Source organism: Pongo pygmaeus, chromosome 6, assembly GCF_028885625.2.
Source record: "Pongo pygmaeus isolate AG05252 chromosome 6, NHGRI_mPonPyg2-v2.0_pri, whole genome shotgun sequence".
Classification (NCBI taxonomy): domain Eukaryota; kingdom Metazoa; phylum Chordata; class Mammalia; order Primates; family Hominidae; genus Pongo; species Pongo pygmaeus.
This window is the reverse complement of record NC_072379.2, coordinates 45,811,915-45,834,880: the sequence shown is the minus strand read 5'-3', so window position 1 is coordinate 45,834,880 and position 22,966 is coordinate 45,811,915. Positions and strand designations below refer to the sequence as shown.

Below are 22,966 nucleotides of genomic sequence, written 5' to 3'. Positions count from 1 at the left end.
GAATCTCTGTGTGGTGTGGTATCATCCTCAATGAGGGAGGTTGACATCGTTGTTTAAAGAGCATCACCCGAAAAGTGGTAACCATTCCCAAAGAAACCAGTGGCAGCCAGAATATTTAGCTATAGCAAAACTGTAGTTCTAAACTTAAAAAGTCACCCATGAAGTTGTCTTATTGATGATTTATTTTATGATGTGACTCACTAGAAATGAATAAAACCCAAGAAATTTGAGCTCTTTCTCTGAGTTTAACAAAGTGAGAAAACATTTTATTACTTTCTTTATTCCATGCTCTTTTGCTCTGTGAATGGATTATGGTAAGAAGGTAGATATGCAAATCTTGCTTTTACCTGAAGCTCAAAATGCTGTAGAACCATTATAACTGCCACTCTTTGGGATGCTGGCATGAAATCGTGGTCTGTAAGATTACTGTGCCACTGAAATACTTCTGTCATTTAGATGCACGTACAGGACAGGAAGAGAGAGGTTCTCTGCTTGGTAGATAGTGCAGGTGAAACACAATTTATATGAAAGATGCCCATAAATGTCTTACTGAGGTTCCAGTAATAGATGTTGGATTCTTTGAGACAGTATACCCAGCTAGCCTCCAGTTGTTGTTTTTTTTTCAAAGAAAAAATGTGTTGCATTTTTATTTGTGTATCACAGAACATTTTGCCTCCAATAATTCAACACTTATGTGTCCGAATTTGGTTCCATGCCCTCAGCCTGTCCACCACCTCTAGTTGGAGGGCACTGCAGATTTTGTCTTTTTGCCTACCCCCAGGGAAAATTCCAGCCTTCGTTTGCCAGGGATTTAAGTTGCTTCATTTCAATACTCAAGTGATTCAGCATCAAGTCACATTTCTCTTGTCAGGCACTGGTAGAATGTCCCTGCACTAGTAACTGGCCTTAGATTTTAAATCCAAGCCAAAGCTACCTTGTGTTCTTGGTGGGACACTAGATACCTATCCCGGTCCTATTGTTGTGGGATTAGGAGGATTAGAGAGAGACTTTGGGGTATATGTAGGAGGGTATTTTTATTACTGAGTGTATTTAGATTTAGTAGATTTAATGTTTAAAGATTGGGTTTAGAATAAAGATAGTATTTGATTTTTATGTATATTTTATAAAAGGGGGTGGGTTAGTTTGAAGTAAGTTTATAGTGGTGTTAGAGTAGGGATATAGAAGCAGGATAAAGATAGTTAATTAAATTGTAATAGGTTTATAATTTATGATTGTATATGATTGTTATTAACTAATTTAGATGTTTATTATTTAGGTTTTGTTTTAAAGAGTTTCGTATTGGTTTATTTTATAATTTTTATTATCGTGTTTAGATAGTTGTAGTTTTAGGTTTGTTTAGGTTTTCTATGATTTTTATTGTATTTTTAGATAAAATAAAATATTTGAAGTTATTAGTTATAGAGAATAAGAATTTATAAAAATATACTTATTGTTGTCTTTGAAATAAATTAATTTAATATAGAAAATTTTATTTTATTTTATTATTTTTAAAATTTCCTGCCTCACCATTGCATGAGAACCTAGTCAGCCCTCTGGGATGAAGTCTTTGGCTTTTTTACGCCAGCATCCTGGAATCCTGTTTCTGAACTCTAGTCTTACTCTTAAGGTCTTGGCCACCATTGAAAACGTTCCTGGTTCAGCTTCCCTGTGCTTGCCTCTGACCTGGGTCTCCTCTGGATTTGCTGTCAGCTGCTCATTTGCTTGTCACAGCAGCCCTGAATCCTTCCACCTCCAGCAGTCACCGAGCCTTCTGGATACTCTGATTTATTCTTCAAACTGGACTGACTCCGCATACCTTCTGCTGAACAGATTTCCAGGAGCATGTATACCACCCCAGTGTGCTGCTCTGTTCAAGGTTCTATTTCTTAACCTTGGCTGAGTCCTGCCATAAGGTTATGCAGGAAAAGGCTGAGCTTTAATATTAGGGGAGCATCCATAGATGAAAGACAGGAAATCATCCGCTATATTTAGGAGCAAATAAAAATGTTAATAGTGGGAAGGTCTTATTGAAATGTTTTCTAGTCCGTGAATCCTCTAGTCTTTTTTGGCTTCATTTGGTATATTATAAGATGAAACATTGTTTTTATGTCAAATATTTACTTTCAAATGAAAATTTTAAACACCTCTGTGTTTTGCCATGTCTTTCTTTGATGTTGACTGAATAGATGGCTGTCCATGCCTTGCGATTGAAGATGGTTTTATTTTTGTAAATTATTTTTCTCTCTGTTTTTGCCTTTTCAGGTATTACACAATGGCCTCGTTATGGAGATGGAGCATCCAACTGTGGGGAAGATTTCTGTCCCAGGTCTGAAAAGTTTCGGTATTTTCTCTAACATCTTTCTTTATTAATTGTCCCATATGCTGTTTACTACAGGTAGCTTATGACCTCAAAAACAACTTTCCAAGACATTATCCAAATTTATAATGTTGGGTAAAAGGGGAATCCTAGGACTGCACTCACAAAAATGTATGCTGACACTATGGCCTTGTGTCTTAGCTCTAAGGAGTGTCGGATTGCCACGATGACAAAAAAATGCTTGCATTTCTTAATTCCATTTTGTGTAATCACGTGCTCACAAAAGTACATCATGTAATTATCAACAGGTTGATAGTAATAGGTATGGCCAATAACAATAAATAGAGTGTCGTTCATATGAGAATTGGAAAGAAAGCCAGGCAAGATGTAACTGGAGTCCGAGGAAGGCTACTGACTGCTCAGGCTCGGGCATTTTCTTTCAGAACTGTGGTTTAAGGTATGGATCTTGGCTTTACAGATCAAGAAACTAAATGTTTTCAGTACACCCAGAATAGATTGAATTTTTGTAAGTTGACTCATACTAAACCAACTCACCAGAGACTGCTGCCTAAGCTGAAATGCCAGCTTCTTTACTTGCAGAGGGAGCTCTCATTTCAGCAGCCAGTAGCCTCATGCCTACTCTCAAAGCATCCTCTTAGGTGGTGCATTTAAACTGTAGTGAGAGCTTGTGACCAGTACATTTCCCTCCCACAGCCTTCATTTCTCTGATAATCATAATATTACCTTTATCAGATATGTTGTTTCTCTATTCCAGGCATTGCTGGAAAATCCACATTCCAGCAATGGAGTTCCACATTATTTGTTCATTGTGTCCATATTTTCTAGACTATACACAAACCAAGCACTTATTTTTTTTTCTTTTCTTCTGATGGAGGTCAGTGAAATTAGCTAGGATATAATTTTTGTTATTGTTTTTTCCTAAAACCATTTCCTGGCCATCTTACTTGGAATTTAGGTATCTGCCAAACTCCTCAGTCACCTCAGTCAGGTGGCATAGAGTATTGACTTCTACAGTTATCTGATCTCATTTATTGAAGGACTATTCTTGTTAATTTTATCCTAAATAGAATTTAATCCTAAGATTTGGGATCAGCTTTATAATAATCTCCCATAACCTACCAGATAGTGACCACTCGCACATGAAAAGAGTAAGAAGAGGGAAGTATGATGAATAAAGAAAGTTGAAGAGAAAATTCTAATGTTCAAGAATATAAGGAACATTATGCATGGATTAAGGAAGGTAACTAAGAGAGCAGGTATAAGCAAATGAAAAACTGAGATCACACGTTCTAGGGAAATGTTATATGGTATAGAAAAGTGGTAGAAAAAAATGTGACAAAAGCTAAGAAGTTCATTAGTTCATCCACTCATCTATATTACTGAGTATATACTATGTGCCAGGTACTGCTTTGGGTCCTAAAAATACAAAAATAAACCAGACAACTTCACCCCTGGCCACCTGGAGCTGATACTTAATAGAAAGTTGAATGATATAACAACCAACAAATGTTTCTATAACTGTAAGTCATAAGTGCAAAGAAAGAAAGAAGAAGGTGCTGTCATAGAGAATGATAGGGGTCAGGTGGGGCCTTCTATAGTGTAGGTGATCGAAGAAAGTCTCTCTGAGAGGCAGACTTATAACATGACACTGAAGGGCAGAATGAATAGAGGGTGAGCGTTTCCAGCAGAGGGAACAGCATGGGAGAAAACTCCGAGGTGATGAAGAGTGGGGTATGTTCTAAGCCAGGATGAAAGGTGGGGAAGTGGGGCAGGAAATTAGACTGGAGAGATAGGGAGAGCCTGGGGGCCCTGTTAAAGTTGGGTTTTCTCTCGTTTTAAGTAGGGGAATAAAATGACACAATTTACAGCTTAAAGCTGGCGGTCAGGTTAGGAAGTGATACAGGAGGTTAGGTGATAGTGTCTTAAATTAGGGCCATGGGAATAGAAATAAAGAGAAGGGGGTGGTTAAAATAAAAAATGTAATCATAGGTCTTTGAGTATTAGATCTTTAGAAAACATCTGGTCTAGTAGTTTTTGATATTTAAACAGTAAAACTGATTTTCCACACGAAGAATCCATAGCTAACACAGATGGAAGCAGAGTTAGGCTGATGGATAGGTTAGCACTCCTATTGTTTAGCTTTCCTCCTCTGCCCACCATGCTGTGGTCTTCCACACATCTCTCCTTGGAAGTCTGGGCCCTGAAGAACTTAAGAATCACTTAACCCCACAAGTTTACAGATGAGGTCATACAGGGGTTGGTATCCCCAACACATTAGAGAAAGGGTAAGCATTTGAAAGTTAATATGATTGTCAGCAATGATAATAGGAAAAAAGTAAGTCAGTGGCCAACCAAGAATGAACTCACTGGAGGTAACACTCTTTCAATCAGGCGTAATTTGCTGACTTTCACTGTAAATAAATGAAAGCTAAATCTCAGGAGGAGGGAAGTATTCTTTACAGATTACTAGAAGGGAAGAATATTTCTTTTGCCTACTTTAATTTATAAATGTATCAGGTAACCATTGTCACAAGAATTCTGTGTAAGAAATAACCTCAAGCTCTTAATGGTTTTCAAACATAAGCATTTGTGTATGCCATGCATGTGGATTAGCTGGGATGTTTCATATAGTTTGGGCTCAGCTGGGTAGCTTTGCTTCTAGTTCCAGGTCTGGCCAGGTTTAGCTCCTGCCTATGCTTGAAGTCATTTCTAATCTGTGTGTCTCTCCTACTCTTCTGACGGTCATGGCTGCAGAACACTGGGGCAAGCAGAAACCACAGTGCTATGTAAGATGTTGGTGTACAGCTGGCAAACCCTTCTGCCTGCATCTTATTAGTCCAAGCAAATTTTATTTTTTTTAATTAATTTGTTTTGAGACAGAGTCTCATTCTGTTGCCCAGGCTGGAGTGCAGTGGTGCAATCTCAGCTCATTGCAACCTCCGCCTCCCAGGTTCAAGCGATTCCCCTGCCTCAGCCTCCTGAGTAGCTGGGATTACAGGGATGTACCACCACGCTCAACTAATTTCTGCGTTTTTAGTAGAGACGGGATTTTACCATGTTGGCCAGGCTGATCTCAAACTCCTGACCTCAGGTGATCCAGCTGCCTTGGCCTCCCAAACTGCTAGGATTACAGATGTCAGCCACTGTGCCTGGCCAAAAGCAAGTTTTAGGCTGTATCCAAAAGGGTGGGGAAATACATGTGACCCTTTCTGAGAGAAATTTCAAAGTTATATGGTGAGGAGAATGGGCACAGGGAGAAGTAAATAATTGGAGTAAAAAATTCACTTGACTACAATAGAGTTCTCAGATCCACAGCAATTTCTTTCTCCTTTTTTTGTTTTAATCTCCCTTTGGAAAATTCTATTTTTGTTTAATGTTTATAGGGCTTAGTCATCTTTTTGGTATGTCTGTCTTGTTATCTTGTATTCTTTCTATAGAATTATCAATATGGGAATTCCCAGATTTCAGATGAAATGCATGAGTCTAGTTAATGTTTGGAATTAGAATCCGAGTGTGTTCTGAGTGCAGCACATCTGAATTTCTTGCGAAAGGGGAAGGACAATTCTGCCTATAGATGTCAGATAAAAAGAGGCTATTGTATCTCCTAATTCAGTATATCCCAATAAGAGGCCACATAGACAGGACAAGAGTTGTTAAATGCAAAGGGAATTTATCAGTAATAAAATTTACAATTTGTCTGTGGATTCTACCTGTCCTTGATTTTATTTACCTATGATAGTTCTGCCTTTCTTTGTTGGGGATGTCCCCATTGGAGAACTCATAAATGCTATAGACATAACTCAATTTCCTCAGAATGTCTCTCAATATGGTAAGTCTGCCAAAACAAGAAACACAAGCTATAGTTAAAGGTGACTTTTGCTACACTGTTTCCTGGTTAACTAGTGGAAACACATTTTGAATTTGCTAGATGTAGTTCTATAGATTTACACATACATATCCACATCTTCACGTTTACAGTAACAATCCTTATTAGGATTGTTATTAGCATTATTAGCATTACCATCTTATTACCATTCCAAATTATTCTACTTATTTATATTTCCTGCCTTATTTATGAACTTCTTGAACTTATTTATGAACTGAATTTTCTGTATGTCACACTAATTTGCCTGAAGCACTTTCTTAGTCATTACCAGAAACTTGTCTCTTAAAAACAGCAGTAAATCATGTGATATTTATGGAGCCTTCTTTAGAGTTGTATAAATCCACATAGCATTCCTTCAGATGAGAGCTTATTGATTAATACATTAAAGGTACTGGTCAACCCATGTTTAATATACTTTGGACAAGGATGCGAAATTATTTACCTCTTAAAAATCCCTCTTGGCTACTTAAAGAAAATAATTATTTCAGCCATTTAGTACATTGTTTCAATCTTTGTAATCATTACCATTATTAAAATACAATAAGTAATATCATCTAAACTATTTCCTTTATTATATCTATTGCAAATACTCCCTTTCATATGATTCTCTATCATCTTCAACTATAATAAAGAATTACGAAAGAAATGTAATTTGTGTTTACAGATGATCTAGTTAAAACATGCAAACTAGTTAAGCCCATGAATTATCTCTAAGTATGAGTTTTAGTTATGCTAATGCTATTATTCTTTATTTAGTATATTATTCATTAAAGTACTCCCTCATCTGATCTTTAAAGCCTATTATACAGTTAAAAGTGAAGAGAGACAAAGAAAAATGAACTATCAATGGACGTATAAGTAAGAACAGGTATCATGTGACTCTTTGCCAGACTCCAACATTCTAGTGTTCTAAGAGCCCTCAGTGAGGGAAGTGGTTGTTAGTTTTAGGTCACCATTACCTTAATGATAGAAGTGTCAGCATGATAGGCACAATGTACTAATTTGCTCTTAATTAATATAACCTATATTGAGTGCTAAAACCTCAAACGTTCCCTCCCCTTCCCCCCACAACTAAGCTAACTAAACTTACTGTGTCTGGTACACTACTTAAGCTCTGGGGAGAAAACTGGATAGGACCAGTCCCTGGTGGAGCTTATGCTTTGCCAGAGGAAACAGGCATGAACAATGAACATGGAAAAGTAGGTTGAGTGTTTCCTTGGAGAATCAGGGGCTACAGCTCAAGGCTCTGGGTGCACATACCAGGGAGACCTCACCTAGTGTGTAGGCTGAGGAAAGGTTTCTCTGAGAAGTGAAATGTATGCTTCACCTTCAGTGTGTAACCAAGTACAAAAACAGTATCAATGTTGGATCTGTGAGTGGTTTTCCACCTACTGTGATGTGCTACTGTAAATATACCTCTTTAATTACTTCAGGTATCTTTGATGACTATTTAAATTTGTGTACATCATTGTACATAGGATAAAATGTTTTCATATTTTTATGATAAAATTTGAACAAATAGCTTTTTAATAGATGTAATGATCCTATGATTCATCAACAATGCCAATGATTCTTCAATGAAATTATATAATGTAAAAAAAATGCAATCGGATACATGAACAATGTGAGTGCCTGGCACCCTGGAGGAGCAGAGAAAGCACTCCAGTGGAGAAATAGGGAGGGGGCAGGCTCACAGTGACCCCGAAGAGGGATCCAGAGGCCACAGGAATAAGTTCTAAAATAGAGCTAATAATCACATTAAATACAAATCAAAAAAAATTCAAAGATATCTATGCTGGGGTCCCTGAGATTCCTACTGTCTAAGGAGTGAAGGTAGGACTTGCAAGTGGAGCTTGGATAGAAACCACCGGTTTAGCAGATGTTCTCATGGATTGATTTTAGGGGTAATTTCTATCTCTGTTGAAGACTTTTGTAAAGACCTACAGTGTCCTAAATTTTAAACAGTGAAATTGATAGAAATTTGTATTTGTTAATTACAGAAATTTAAAAAGCACATTAAAGTTTACATCACAGCATTTCTGCAATAGGAGATGGGCCATTATGTAAATTTCACCTTATTTGTGACTTTAGCGGGAAGATCTTGCATAAGTTATCACATTCCAAAGGTTGGCCAATTTCCACCAAGCCATTCACTATTTGCATCTTCTTGCAATCACACCGGTCTTTGGCCTTTGAGCCAGAGTGGAGCATGCTGTCCTTGCATGTACTGTGGAGGTGCCAAGTTAGCATTGGTGCTGAGTGCCAAACTTCAAAGGATGTCATTGGAATAGAGTTTGATGTGTAGCTCTGCAGTTTCTCACCATAACCTTTTTTAGATACTTCCTGTGAATGTGCATTGCAGTCATTTGATTCTAGTTGCACTTCTGGGAAGTGTTTCAGTGGTGAGTGTGTCTGTGCTGTGAAGGGGAAGCAGTCTTCTATACATGCAAAAGGATTTGAAATTGAATTACTTCTGCTTGCTGGTCCCCTGATCTGTTTTTCAGAAAGCGGCTCCAAGTTCTTCAATATATTTTCTCCATAGTATTTTAATACTCACATTTGGAACTTGCAGCAATGTTTAACTAGTGGATGTTGGATGCAGAGACAGTAGTCACCACCATGCATTAGCGTAGTTTGAATCAAATTATTAGAATATTGATGTTTGGATTTTAAGGTGAATTTGTATAAAGTTGAATGTACTCCTCTATTTTATTATTGGACACATTGTATTTCTGAATGTTTTGCAAGATGTTTTGTAAGTAATGATCTAAAACCCTTCTCTGGGTTTGAGACAGTATACCTTTATAAGCTCCTGGAGGGCAAAAATGTCATAATTTGAAGTCTAACCAGCACCCTGTATGCCGACTAGGAACTTAAGAACATTTTCTGGATGATGATTACAATGGAAAACTATTAGATAATCAAAAACATGATTTATGATCCATTTATTCAGTATGCATTTTTTATTAATGGACTGGCTACCTGCAGAAGCTCTCTGATAACGATTTATTTTACTTATTTAGTTAGTTTTCAATTTGAAGCCCATACATTAAATGGAGTAACTGCCTTGTATTTTCCATGCATTACAACTCTGCCTTTTCTATGCTACACAAGACTTTGCCTTCCCCTGTTACTTTTAGCTTTTTTTCTTCTCTTTAGGTAGAAAATTAGATCATGTTTCTGAAATCACATGTCCTCAAAGTGCAGTTAAATTTCTATAATGGATAACAGCAATGGGGAAGGCTGTCACAAATCTCACTGGGGAAAAAGAAAAATTAAGAGGAACCAAAGTTTCAGCATATATCTCTCCATAAAGTTTAAGTATGTTGGTGCTCATAAGGAATTCTGTGTAAAACCAATGTGAGAATGAAAGGTGAGATAAGTTATTTCTTCCAGGTAGAAAGGCCTTTCAGATGACAACAGGAAAAGTGTGTAAAGTTTTCATGTTGTGCGTAGTGCATAATTTATCTTCTAGAAAGAGCATACTCCTTAAGGGACCAGGTTAAGCTGCAAAAAGAGGAAAGAGATGAAAGGAAGTTTCTAGAGTCTGTCAACAAAATGAGAGAAAGCTGGCAGGAAAGTGAATTTTCAAATAGACTAGCTAGGGTACTTCCCAAAGTCCTCAATTATTTTTTACCGTTATTAAATCCTTAACCCGTGGCAGGGTACTGAGAGTGAAATCAATCAGCGTATTCTCAGGCGACTTGCCATTGAGTGCCTGGAGTCTTCTCTGGAAGTCCCTATTACAATAAGGTGGGATAGTAGACATTGTTACTGTTCTGTGAGAAATGAATAGCACAGTGATTTTCCTTCCTAGGAGAGCAGGGAGGAAACAAAGGGGGCGTGAATTGCATCCCCAGGAATGTCTTTCCATCAGGCACCAGAGAAGCTCTAAGAGCCAAGTTACTGTCGCTGATACAACTCAGGGATCTCCATCAACTATGCTTATCTGTGGCATGAGGAAGAAATATTTTGTGAGACCTAGGCTTTCATGCTCTGGGAATTCTTATTCCTGTTAGTTGGGTCTTGGAAAGCTGCCAAGAACTCAGTTGTTCCTTTGCAACATATCCTCATCAACGTAGACCCTAGTGGGTTTCCCGATAAGTGAATGTGTCTAACAGACAAGAAACTCTTATTGCAAATCAGCCCTAAGTTATCAATGAATTCGTGGGGTGCAGAGTAAGTTTTCACTACTAGGAAGTGATATTTATGCTCAAGAATTTTCCTGGGGGAATATTTAATTGGACTTATACATTCTTTGGGAATTTTTCCAGTATCCCTATGCAGAATGATCCTTGAGATTAGAGGTATGTTTTAAATAATCCGAGTGGACCATTGAATGTTAACCTGAATATAGAAATCAAAAGAAAAATAAAAAGCCACAGGAAGAGTAAAAGGCTAAATGATGGTATACCGTTTTTGCTATTGTGTCAAAAGATGTATCAGAAACTTTCATCGGTTCTTGATTGCGTTCCTGGTGTATTAGCTGCAGCCAACCTTCATTGAGTACACAAAAAAGTCTTTCTGGATCAACTTTAAGTACTGACTTTACGATAAGCCTTTAGGGAATAAATTAATCAAATTTAATTAGACATGTAAACTGATTAGAGAAGTAAAAACAAATATCTTACAATAGCTAAATACAAAAGTTTTAAAATTATCTTCCAGTTTAGACTTCAGTGTCATGGCGTTAACTTGGAGAATCAAGAAGTGACGTTATCTTTGCCTCCAAGTGGCTTCAGCTAGGAGCGAGTTGCTTGGCTTTATTGTTGGGTTTATTCATGGTTGGACAGGGAGTCATTTTAATCCTTTCTCAAAGAGGAGTGGCTTTGCTTTCCTTCAGCATTACCAAGAAGGGACTCTTTGGTGCATGAAGAGATAAATTGGGCTGAATTTCATGGAATTTTTTTTTTTTTAAATATCAGTCTTTAAGATGTCAAGAAGTATTCTGATTAAGAAGACTTAGATAAAATATTTATCTTTACTAAGCCAGATGGAGCAAGCCATCTTTTTATTTAAAAGGATCATAGTTTAATTTTGACTAAGCATACAATGTTATGTTAATGTTAAAAAGACGTTGGTGGAGATAAAGAAATGGTAGTAAAGGGGTTAAAAAAAACCCTCCAGATACCTTACTATAATCAATAGGAAATGTATCATATCCCATTTTTCATATCATCCCCAAACCTTCAGGATATGGGGGCACTGAGCTAGGTCTGTGGGCCTTATTGCTTCTCTCCTCAGCTGGAGCGAATCTTATTTGTCCTGTATGTATCAGCTTTAATGAAACCATATCTTCATATTGTCATATCTTTATCTAGGTATGGCATTAACAGTCAGCGTGTCTCAGTGTTCCTCCTTTGAGTAAGATGTTCTAACACCACATAGGAAGGGGGGCCTGAGGGACCTTGAAATGCTTCCCTAATTTGCCCTTTATCTGAACATTGTGTAAGTCAGAATGGGCTGTGTGCCTCTTGGAGTGGGTTGCCAATTAGTCTAATCTACTTACAACCCTTGTGTCTGTTTGAAATGTTCCTAAGAGCTCTAAATCCTGGGTTATTTCAAGAAGCTGTAAGCATTTCAAACAGTTAAGCAAAAACCAAATTTTAATCAAATTAAAAATGAAAAAAGTTAATAACAGGACATTTTGGGCATTTGAGGCACGGATGTGGTCAAATAAAAGTACCAAGAAGATGCTGCAGCCACAAAAAGCTAGAGAAGCACTACCCTCCGTAGACTTAAAGAATATCTGCAACAAAGACTAATTCTGCCTTCTCTTTGTTGCTGGGCCTTCAAGTTCATGTGTGACCTTAAATAACTGACTTCAGCTTCTAGTGCCTTGTTTTCTTGTTCTAATGGGATTAGTCTTTTCATCCTTTTAATTTAATGGAAAAATACAATTCACTGTGCTGCATTTAACTATATTTTGTGAATAGGTTTTAATGGCATAATTGCTGTGGAGCATTCAAATTTGATAGGAGGGAATGTAAGTAAATAAACATCTGCTTAATACTTGTCTATATATGGTATGTATATGAATACTTTATATACACCATTTGTTTCTTCTCCAGGACAATTCAGTAAACCATATTACTATGTCCATTTTACAGATAAGAAGATAGAGATTTGCTTAATGTTGCTGTACCAACCAATGTTAGTGTTGCAATTCAAACCCAGCTCTGGGTGTATCTTTAATCTATCCTCTTTTCTCTATTTACTGTTATCTCCTAAAGTTGAGCCAAAAAGGGAAGTTGAACCAACTATTGAGTTTTTTTTTTTACCTTACTTACATTAGTCTCTAATTTAAAGGCTGCTGGATATATTTTAAATGTTTTATTTGAAGATCAGTTGACATTTATTTAAATAATATTTACATTTTAAGAATTTAAAGTTAGATTCAGCCTATCTATTTTGGGATTACCTATCTATTTTGGATTACATGGGTTTTTTTTGTTGTTGTTGTTTTTGTTTTTTTTTACAAAGTCTGTAATTGTGTTTCTATTAAAAAAAAAGCAGCAGCAGCCATCAGAAAATGTATTGTTAGGCCATTTTAATATTCTCAAGAGCATGTAAGTGTAAATGCACTAAAACATGTGGACTACATTTCCTGCTAGTTGTACTGTTTTCACACATTAACAGAAATGCTGTTTGGAAGGGGAATAAAGGAGATATGTTTGGGATATATATGCAGATTTCAATCATCAAAAGACCCAAGATATTAAGCTGCCTCCTGGAATCACCCAGAGTTTTTGTCTTTCCAGTGATCTCTGTGGCCATGGTGCTGTGTGGGCAAATTTCCTCTTGCTGACCTGGGGCTGGTTTTATTTCAGAGTTAGAGCCCGATTCCTTAGGGCAGCATTAATTAAACTGCAAACAATGTTGTGTTAGTATAATAGAGTTAACATGATTTTTCTTCCCCAAGCATGTGGTTGATACTATGGCCAGAAAAGTTTAAAAATAAATTAGTGACAAATACTGCGTGATTCCATATAAGGTACTTAGAGTAGTCAAGGTCATAGACACAGAAAGTAGAATAGTGGTTGTCAGGGGCTGGAGGGAGAGGGGTATGGCGAGTTAGTGTTTACAGAATACAGAGTTTCACTTTGGGAAGATGACAAAGTTCTGGAGATGGATGGCATAATAGTTGCACAACAATGTGAATGTACTTAGTGCCACTAAAATGTACGCTTAAAAATGGTCAAAATGGTAAATTTCATGCTATATACATTTTCAGCTACAACAAAAATATGATTCATAAAAATATTAATTAACTTCTATGATGTTTTCGTGTGTATGTGTAGGATGTATGTGTGGTGTGCATACAAAATAGGCTAGAATGGAGAGCATGTAGGCTTAGTCACCAAGACCTGAGCTCAAAGCCTGGTTTTGCAATTTATGCTTGGAGATAATTGACAGCCTGTCTCACGTATTTCAGTGGCAGCTTTCTTATCTGTGACAGGAAGACCAAATACTCACTGCAACTTATACTAATTAAATAATAATAAATGTCCAGTGCTCAGCACATAGAAGGATTAAGTGGAAACACAGTATAGATAGTTAATAAACTCGTAGCTTCATCTACAGTAACAAGTAGTCTTGGGGAAAAATAAAACTAGCCACATCATTAATTTTTCAACCATTAAACCTTGAAACAATCACGCATGTTTCTCTAAGAAATACATAAAACAAATCACCCTTTCGTTTAACAAATGTTTATCTAGTGTTTACTCTGTGCCAAGTCCTGGCTGACAAGAAGCACTGTGTAATGGGGCATGTGACAGTGACCAGTCAAATAAGACACAGTGAGGACTGGGAGATCCTGAGGCTGCCACTGCCAGATGGGTGCGAGGCTAAACTGGCCTCTTTGTTTGTTTCCCAAGTAGGAGCTCTTGGATAAATATTTTGTGTATAAAGTCAGTGGAGACCATGCAGTGTGAAAGCCTCCTCCAAAATCATTATTTTCAGACAGTTCATGCAGGTGAAAATAATGCAGAGGTCATAGATAACACTGTAACAGCTTATTTAGGGGAAATTAGAGAGGGGCCCATGATAGAGCACAGCATTTCCTAAATGTTCCTTGCCCAGAGGACCCTAGTTTTCTGAAATAGTAATAGTTGTCCCACCACAAAATGACCCTTTTGTCAAACAACTTTGGGAAACCTGCATTAAGCAAAGGTCAGTGAATTTTCTTTACTTTGACATTTCTCAGAAGCATTGATAGTCTAAAATGTGTTTGCCTAAGAGGGAGATATCGAAGACCATCTTTCCTGAAGTTATTTGACAGCAGAGCCCTTTTTCCCCCAGAGCGCTTATTAACATCCTGTGGAAAAGTGATTTTTGGGTCAACCCACTAGGAACATGTGTCCCTTGGAGCCACATGAGACAAGTTGTAATGGTCATTTACTGGAGAAATTGGCTGGATTATGCTAACAAAGGGAGAGGAAACCAAATAAGAAAACTGACCGTCCTCCGAGGGTCAGGATTTTCTTTTGTTTTTTAGCTCAAGGGTCCAGTGTTCCTGAGGAGTGTCAAAGTGGGTTCTTTCTGCTATGAGAGCTGAATACCCATGAACACTGGGCAGGAGAGGGTTGGCCAGGAGCATGCCCCGGGGAACTTGTGTGGTAAGAGAACTCCAGTGGGGGGCGGTGATTTCACTCCTAGGGGGCTCAGCCCCCACCAGAAGAGCTTCATTTGACAAGGAAAGGCATTAATAATGGAAATGGATTGAAGGTAACACTGACGTGCAGATCAGGAATAGCTCACACGGTGATGCTCTTGCACTAGAAGCAGAAACTATCCTGGGATCTAAAGAAATCACTTAAGAAGAAAACATTTCCTCTTCATTGAGCCTCAGTAAAGCTGCATGAGGAGAATTCTGCACAATTGTTCATACTCTAGCTTAGAAAATGGAGTTGATTAAGTGGAAGAAAACTTTAAAAATGTGACAAAGATGATGAGGTGATTAAGGGGTAGGTTTTAAGTAGCAAGATGTGGGGAATTTAAGATGTATGACTGGTAGCGGTGACAGTGAGGTTTATGATAGCTGCCTATAAATACCCAATTAATTGCCTAATGTGGCAAATGAGAAGAAACAGGCTTTTACCACCAAAAGGGAAACTTGAAGTATATTAGGGAAACAGTATTTAACAGTAGGGGTGATTTGGCTGCCATGATATGGAGAAATCAGTTGTGTTATTTGGATAAAGACTCGGAAAGGTACTTTTCTTCCTGATAACATCCTGGTGTCAACAGATTATTTTTCTTTAAAAAGGATGCATATGTTTTCATATTTCTTAGGAGCAGAGATTGAAAAATAGAGAAAGCTATTTAATTTGCTATAATTCAGGTTGCCTCAAGCCTCCAAACATGTTTTCCCCCAAGCTGAATTATAGTAATATCTTTGATGGTAAGAAGCATAAAACAACTCTTTTTTTTTTTTGAGATGGAGTCTCACTCTGTTGCCCAGGCTGGAGTGCAGTGCAGTGGCGTGATCTCAGCTCACTGCAACCTATCCCTCCCAGGTTCAAGTTATTCTCCTGCCTCAGCCTCCTGAGTAGCTGGGATTACAGGTGCCCACCACCATGCCCAGCTAATTTTTGTATTTTTTTTTTTTTAGTAGAGATGGGGTTTCACCATGTTGGCGAGGCCGGTCTTGAACTCCTGACCTCAGGTGATCCTCCCACCTCTGCCTCCCAAAGTGCTGAGATTACAGGCATGAGCCACAAAGCAATTTTATGCATTGTATTATACTGTATGTGGAGCTACACCTGATAGTGTAAGCCGCAATAAGGCTAGTTGTAGGGCACACCTGATAACACTCGCTAATACTTAGTGAGCCTGAATATGAATTAGGTGCTTTATACAGGAGTATTTAATCAGCACATAGACTGTCTGGGTGTGGCATTAGAATCTCATTTCACAGGTGAGCAAACTGAGCCTCAGATAAATTAAATAGCCCGAGCAAGGTCACATAACTAGAAAGTCACAGAGTCAGAATTTGCATTCAGAAATCCACGCCCTTTTATTGCGATGCTCTACTGCCTCCTGAAGGCATTTTTTGATCATCACTTTTACAGACTTTAGGCTTAGTTTATATGAAGCACTCCTGAGAGTGAAATGGTTTGCTCATGTTTGAGAGTGGGTGGTCACCAGGGGTGTTACTCAGATTTGACACAGATAATCCTGTGGCATGGCTTCAGCAAGCAGCTTGCCCAAGGTTGCACAGAGAATGAGATTGGCCAGGCTAGAAGGAAGGGCAGTTGGCTCCAGCTCACCGGGCATTCATATGGTATATGGAGGAGAAGTGCCAGATCTCAGAAACAGCATCCAGATTTGATTATAACTTCTCTTTGTGGTCTTTGAAGCTTTGTGTTATTTCTTCTCTTCACTTGTGGAGTTAGGATCTATTTTCACATAAACAGAAACAATTCCTCCTTTCTGAGCACTTCATTGTTGGTGGCACTGTGGAATGTCCCAGGAAGGGGGGAATGGGGCCAATTAGAAAGGAGAAATTCTTCTTCGGCCTGCATGTTTATATGAAAATGCCAAAGCCACCAGCTGTTGCAACAGCAGGCCTAGGGTAAAGCTCTTCCCCAACTGTCCTGCAGCATATATACAGCAGAGGGAGGTCTTTTCAATAGGCTCAATTAGAAAGTGGAAAACAGAAAGCACCCCCCACCAAAAAAAAGTGTGGTCCTGTGTTCGTGAGTTGCGCAGCAAACTTTGGAAATAAGCACTTAAGTATACTTTTTATTTCTGCAAGAAGTTCCCAAATATGAGCATGGAAATGACAACTCAAATTCCAACCATTCCCTATTAAATGCCTTACCTCAGCTCACCACTGAGGAGTTTGTTCCTTGAGTAGAGAGAATGTAGATTGAAAAAAATTAATTTCACATTTCTATTTATGGGACATTTGAGACAAACAGCCCATCAGTGTTACTGTTACCTCATTCACCTTTTTTAGCCATCAGGACTGACTGCTTATGTCTTTTACATTCATGGGACACATTTCAAATATGAGGAATTCAGTTCCATAGCAGGACTTAAGCAGAGATGATATATATCATCTTATTTGGCTATCTTTATAAGGCTTTCTTCTTTTCTTCAAAAAAAAAAAAATAAATGGTATATTAGTACTGATGGAAAAAACAGACCTGACAGGAAGGTTAAAAAAAATAAGTGACTTAAACAATTATTCTGGAATCAATTCAAGAGAGTAGGGTGGAGTAGAGTCTGAAACCAAACAATATAATCCCAAAGATTATATTTGTTAAATGAAGCTTAATTGGGGCTGTTTTACCTCATTGAACTAGCTAAGGTGTTTTCCCTGTCAACCTTCCTGATAGAGGTAGTTCCAATCCTATTTCATCCCTCTGCTACCTTGTGTATAAGGTAAGCTGTCAATTTCTTGGAGAGGAGTAAGATCACAGCTGGGACTCACACACAGTTCTTCCAAGCATGCCACAGGTTGGGGCTGCAGTGTTCTTTCTGTGGTACGGAGGCTCCTCTTTCTCTAGTATTCCAATCCTAGAGGTTCTTTGTGCTTATGGTATCTCAAGTTATAATCAGAATGGTATAGTGGGGTTTCATAATCTCCTTTGCCAGCTTATAGCAGTAGAGTCCCTACATTCTCAGAATGTGTGAGTGACAGCTTATTTCATATTTGGCATTTTTAGATTCAATGAGATTTAACAATAGTTTTTATTAGTTAATTTCTCTTCATTTGTAGTGAATTACAGGTAATTTCCTTTCTGATCCTTTTTTTCTAAATCTTTAGTTGTGAAATTTTCCAGTAAGACAAATACAAACAACTGTCATGTAAATACATTTGGTCTTAAATCAGATTAGAACTGTGGACTCTCCAAACCAGAGGTTCTCATTCCAGTTGAAATACCAAGATATTTTCTATGGAATTGGATTCTCTTCTTTTCAAAAAAAGTAAACTAAATAAACAAAAAAATGGCTTGAAAATGCTTCTTGGTCTCTTTACATTCAAACTCCTTCCTGGAATCCGAAGAGCCTGATACAAATGCTTTCAGGGACATGCCATTAAAGAAAAAAAACAAAAACAAACAAAAAAACCCCTCAAAACTGTTTTTCTCCTGAAGTAAAAAATAATGAACTATTATAGTCATTTATCTGACTTTAACGATTTGGGTATTCATGGAGCTGAAAGAAAAATGAGCTATTTAGAATAAGAGGTTTCTAAACCAATATAAATTGCCAATTATGTTCTTCTTTATCTTTTAAGTTTCCTTTGTCCTTATATAAAGGATTTAGGAGGTAATAATAAAGACCAAGAGAAGGCCCGTACAGCGGGAAGAAACTGGAATTCATGAGTTAAAAAGAAGTAGAGGAGATACTCATATTTGAGCAGTTTCTGAAGTAGTCTAAATCTTTCACCCAGTCAACCAGGGCGCCTTCTCTCAGATGCAGGGAAACCCTCTGACCACAAGGCCCCTTCCTGTTCTTTTCTTGAATATCAAGCATCACCCTCTAAGTTTTCAGCCATGTATTTTCTTTGGACTACTCTTTTTTACCTTTATTAAATGCTTCACATATACGAAAGGAAATGTCAACATTCAACCTTTTGTGTGAGGTGGGAAAAGGCAAAAGTTTATTTCAGTGGTCTCCTATTTCAACACAACGGAACTCTGTTGTAATATAATTTTTTATTCTTGAATTCCAATATAATATAGTTGAAACCATGAAACCCTCAAAAGTGTAGAAAAAGTGATACATATAATCTATATACAAATCCTGTTGTCAGTCCTGGTATAACTAAATTCAACCTTAAATCTTTATTTATTTATTTATTTAGAGACAGGGCCTCACACTGTTGTCCCAACTGGAGTGCAGTGGCGTGATCTCTGCTCACTGGAACCTCTGCCTCCCGGGTTCAAGCAATTCTCCCACCTCAGCCTCCTGAGTAGCTAGGATTACAGGCACATGCCACCATGCCCAGCTAATTTTGTATTTTTAGTAGAGATGAGGTTTCACCATGTTGACGAGGCTGGTTTTGAACTCCTGACCTCAGGTGATCCACCTGCCTTGGCCTCCCGAAGTGCTGGGAAAATCTTTATTTAATATATGGATATTCCTGTTGTTTTTTTCTTTGTTCTTGCAAATCTAAATTCCTGCAAATCCTGTCAATTTAGTATTTTTCCTAATAGAAATTGTAAACTTCAATATGTTACTAAGAATTAAGCTTTGAAGCAAATAATTTTTTCCTGCCATATTCTCTTAGGGTATGTATAGAGAACTGCTGGAATATTTGAAAATTAACCAGTAGCCCGTTTTAGATTTTAGCAAATACACATATTTTTCATATAAGCAATCCAATCCTATCCTCCTGGCCTATATATGCAGTTTGAGGTGGATATGTGTTCACATGACGTATTTTGAAATTCCAAGTCAAATACTTTAAGTGTTATACAAATGTAAGTTACTAGTATTATTATTGTGTATGTGACATTTAATTTGCACCATGGGGAATTTAACAATATTGGATGAAGGCGATAGCCTGGATATAGTAGTAAGGCATGAAAACTGGTGCCCACACTTAAGGAGGCCTTATACTGATGATGATGATTACATAACAGCAATATCTCCACATCTAACCTAAGAAATGTTTAGATATGTACTGTCTGGATTATTCACTTATTACATGCTTTTGAAAATGTTCCAGTGACTTAAGACTTTTGAATCTATCTTTTGCAAAGGAAGAGACAAGTCTACTTAAACCACAATACTAAAAACAAGTTGGCTTATAGGAATTGACCCCCTGCATTAAAGAAAAACAAAAAACATAGGTGGTGTCTTCATAGAATTTTTCTCAAAAGGGTGTAATATTAATTCCTGTAACTTAAAAAAGCCACCCATATAGAGTTTTGTACCCAAAATATATGCCCATAGAATGTAAATCACGTGATATAAAAGAAAACTATATGGTATTCCTAAGCCTTAACATTCCCAAACCTATCTGAATGGGGCATTTTTCAAAATGCTATTGGTCCAAAGGGTCTCTCATGGGACCCAGATCTGATATGAAACCACAGAGGAGAGTGATGGGGTTAGTTGCCCAAGTAGGATGGAGCAGCCCATGGATGTGAGAACTTGGAACTGGGCAGGCCAACTGGTATGGGTCAGAGTGGCGGCAGAGGATGGCCTACCTGTGGGCAATGGAAAGAATGCTGACCCATCAGGTGGGGCACAGTAACTGGTAAATATGGTGTCAGAAGATTTAGCAAGAGATGAAAAGGTGCCCTGATAGACAGTGGACAAAACACACAGAGATCATAGGTTCAAGAAACATCACAGAATCCTAGCAAATAGGTAAGACAGAGGCTTCAGGTAAATCCTTCTGGATAGCAAGGCCTCAGCCACAGGGCCAGTATTCAAAAGCAGAATTCAGTTCCTGACATTTAAGAAAGAAAAAGCCAAGAACAAGATGGAATCGTTGATTTTCCCATATCCTGGAAGGAGACAGTTACCAGAATAGGTTTAAGGGTGGAACTGAGACCAAGGGAAGAAGGCAGACTTTTCAAAACTTGAACAAAAGGTAGGAATTCATTTCAGGACACATTTGAGCACCATGACTGCGTCTGAAGACATAGTGAGGACTGGCCATGGGTCATCTGAGCTTGGACCAAGAGTGCCCCATACTCCCTCAGGGTCCCAGGCTCTGTAGAAATTGGGGAGGAGAATTAAAGGGCAGAAAACCAAGCAGCATATTATCCAGATAAGGTTTTCAGCTCAGTCTTGGGCTTCTTCTTCTCCATTCAGCAGGTAAGATTCCATAGTCAGGGGCCTCAGGCTGCTTCACTACGTATTTCTTAGAACTCTGCACAGCTTTAGTGGAAGAGGCAGTGGCTGCTCAAGGAGGGCTCACAGCAGCAATCCGCAGGAATCCTCGGCCGCTTCCTGTGTCCCTGGAAAAGTTCTTAGGAGTTTCCTAGAGTCCTCAATGGCACCATGGACTCTTGTTCTCCATAAAGGATATAAGAATGATGTTTCAACTCGCCTAGGCCACTTTGTGGGAGGCACCTTTTGACCAGGAGGCAAGGTCACCCGGGAATCTGTTCAGTGTGTTTAATGCCAACAACCCCTAAATGTTTTAAACAGCACTGAGACCCACTCTATCTTTCTATGACCATTTCTAGGTAGAATTATGTTCAACATGACCAATACCAAACGTTGCTTCATAAAAGAATACTTGATACGAAGATCAGGCTGGATGCTTAAAAACTGAGCCCTATAGGTAGTTCATTTTCTTTCAAATAATGTCATGTTTGCCATATTGCAATTCAAATGTCTTCGTATCATGGTTGATGCTGTTGGTGTCACATTCATAAAACACTTAATTTGTTTATGCCATTCCTTTTTCTTGTAAATACCTAATCAGACCTCCAAACATCAGTACCCTGTATTGGAAGGCAGGTGCACACAGAAGTTTGATGAGGAGGCACATGTGAGTGCCACGTTGTTCTTTAGGGAGAGTGCAGCCTGCAGGGTGAGGCAGCTTGAAATTGTGTCCTGTGCTGAGTGTGTCTATTAGGAGAAGTCTTAACTACAGTGGTTAATGTAGAGAGGGATATTCCTTGAGAGGGCAGAACTAGGACTAATAATTAGATGTTAGAGGGAAATGATTCGAGCTCAAGGCATAGACCAGCTTTCTTACATATGGAGCAGTAAAGAAAAACAAGGGGGAGAGTACTGACCTTCCTGGCAAGGAAGCGAACATAGCAGTAATAGTAGAGTTAAAAGAAGAGAGTGGATGAGCACTTAGCAGGAATTTTATATTTAAGTGTAGAGTAGGGAATTGACTTAAGTGGCTTTTAAGGTCAGTGACTGAGTTAGAAGCAAAATTCGAATTTCTCATTTCCTAATCTGGGATTTTTACGTGATTCCTTGAGGTGGTGGCTGAACAATGCCCTCTAAATATGTCATGTCTTAATCCCTGGAACTTGTGAATGCTATCATATATGACAAAAGGAACTTTGCAGATGTGATTAATTCAAGAATGTTAACTTAATTATCCAGGAGGGCCTCGTGTAATCACCATCATTTTATAAGAGGGACACAGGAGTAGTCAGAATCAGAGGAGAATATGATGTGATAATGGAAGCAGAGAGCGGAGTGATAAGCTTTGAAGATGGAGAAAGGGGCCACAAGCCAAGAAATGCAGGCCATCACTAGAAACTGAAAAAGGCAAGGAAATGGATTGTCCCCTAGAGCTTCCAAAAGGACCGTAGTTCTGCCAGTGCTTTAGCTTTAGTGCAATGAAACCCATTTCAAACCTCTGACCTCCAGAGCTCTACAGAAACAAATGCACGTTGTTTTAAGCCACCAACTTTGTGACGATTTGTAACAATGGCCACAGGAAATGAATACACTTGCCTTTCTCTAAACTCTATCTTAAATTTTATTTGATCCCTAAACAAGGTAGCCAAGGCCCCAAATGTACACACCAATGCAGGAAGCATAGCTGTCTGACTTCTTTCCCTCAACACTTAGTTGTTGATTCTTGGATTGAGCCTGTATATTAACTCACTCATTTCTTATAACATTATTTCTCCTTTATTTAAATATGCATTTTGACTTTTATGCATTTCTAATTAAATCGAATTTTCTTTGCATGACCTGCTAGCCCCTTCATGATTAAGCTTGCTACTTTTCCATCTACTTCCTCCCTGAACCCCTGTCATGCTGAACTTGTCAAGGTTCTTGAAAACACCATG

General features: G+C 38.2%; 1 protein-coding gene across 5 annotated transcripts in view; it reads left to right on the top strand.

Annotated features, from left to right (window-relative positions):
* SUGCT (succinyl-CoA:glutarate-CoA transferase) overlaps positions 1 to 22,966 on the top strand; it is a 735,535-nt gene that overhangs the window by 615,728 nt on the left and 96,841 nt on the right. For all 5 annotated transcript variants that reach the window (XM_054497215.2, XM_054497218.2, XM_063667374.1 and 2 more), the window contains one exon: positions 2,263 to 2,326. In XM_054497215.2, coding sequence (XP_054353190.1) covers positions 2,263 to 2,326 — 64 coding nt within the window. The remainder of the gene's footprint in view (positions 1 to 2,262; positions 2,327 to 22,966) is intronic.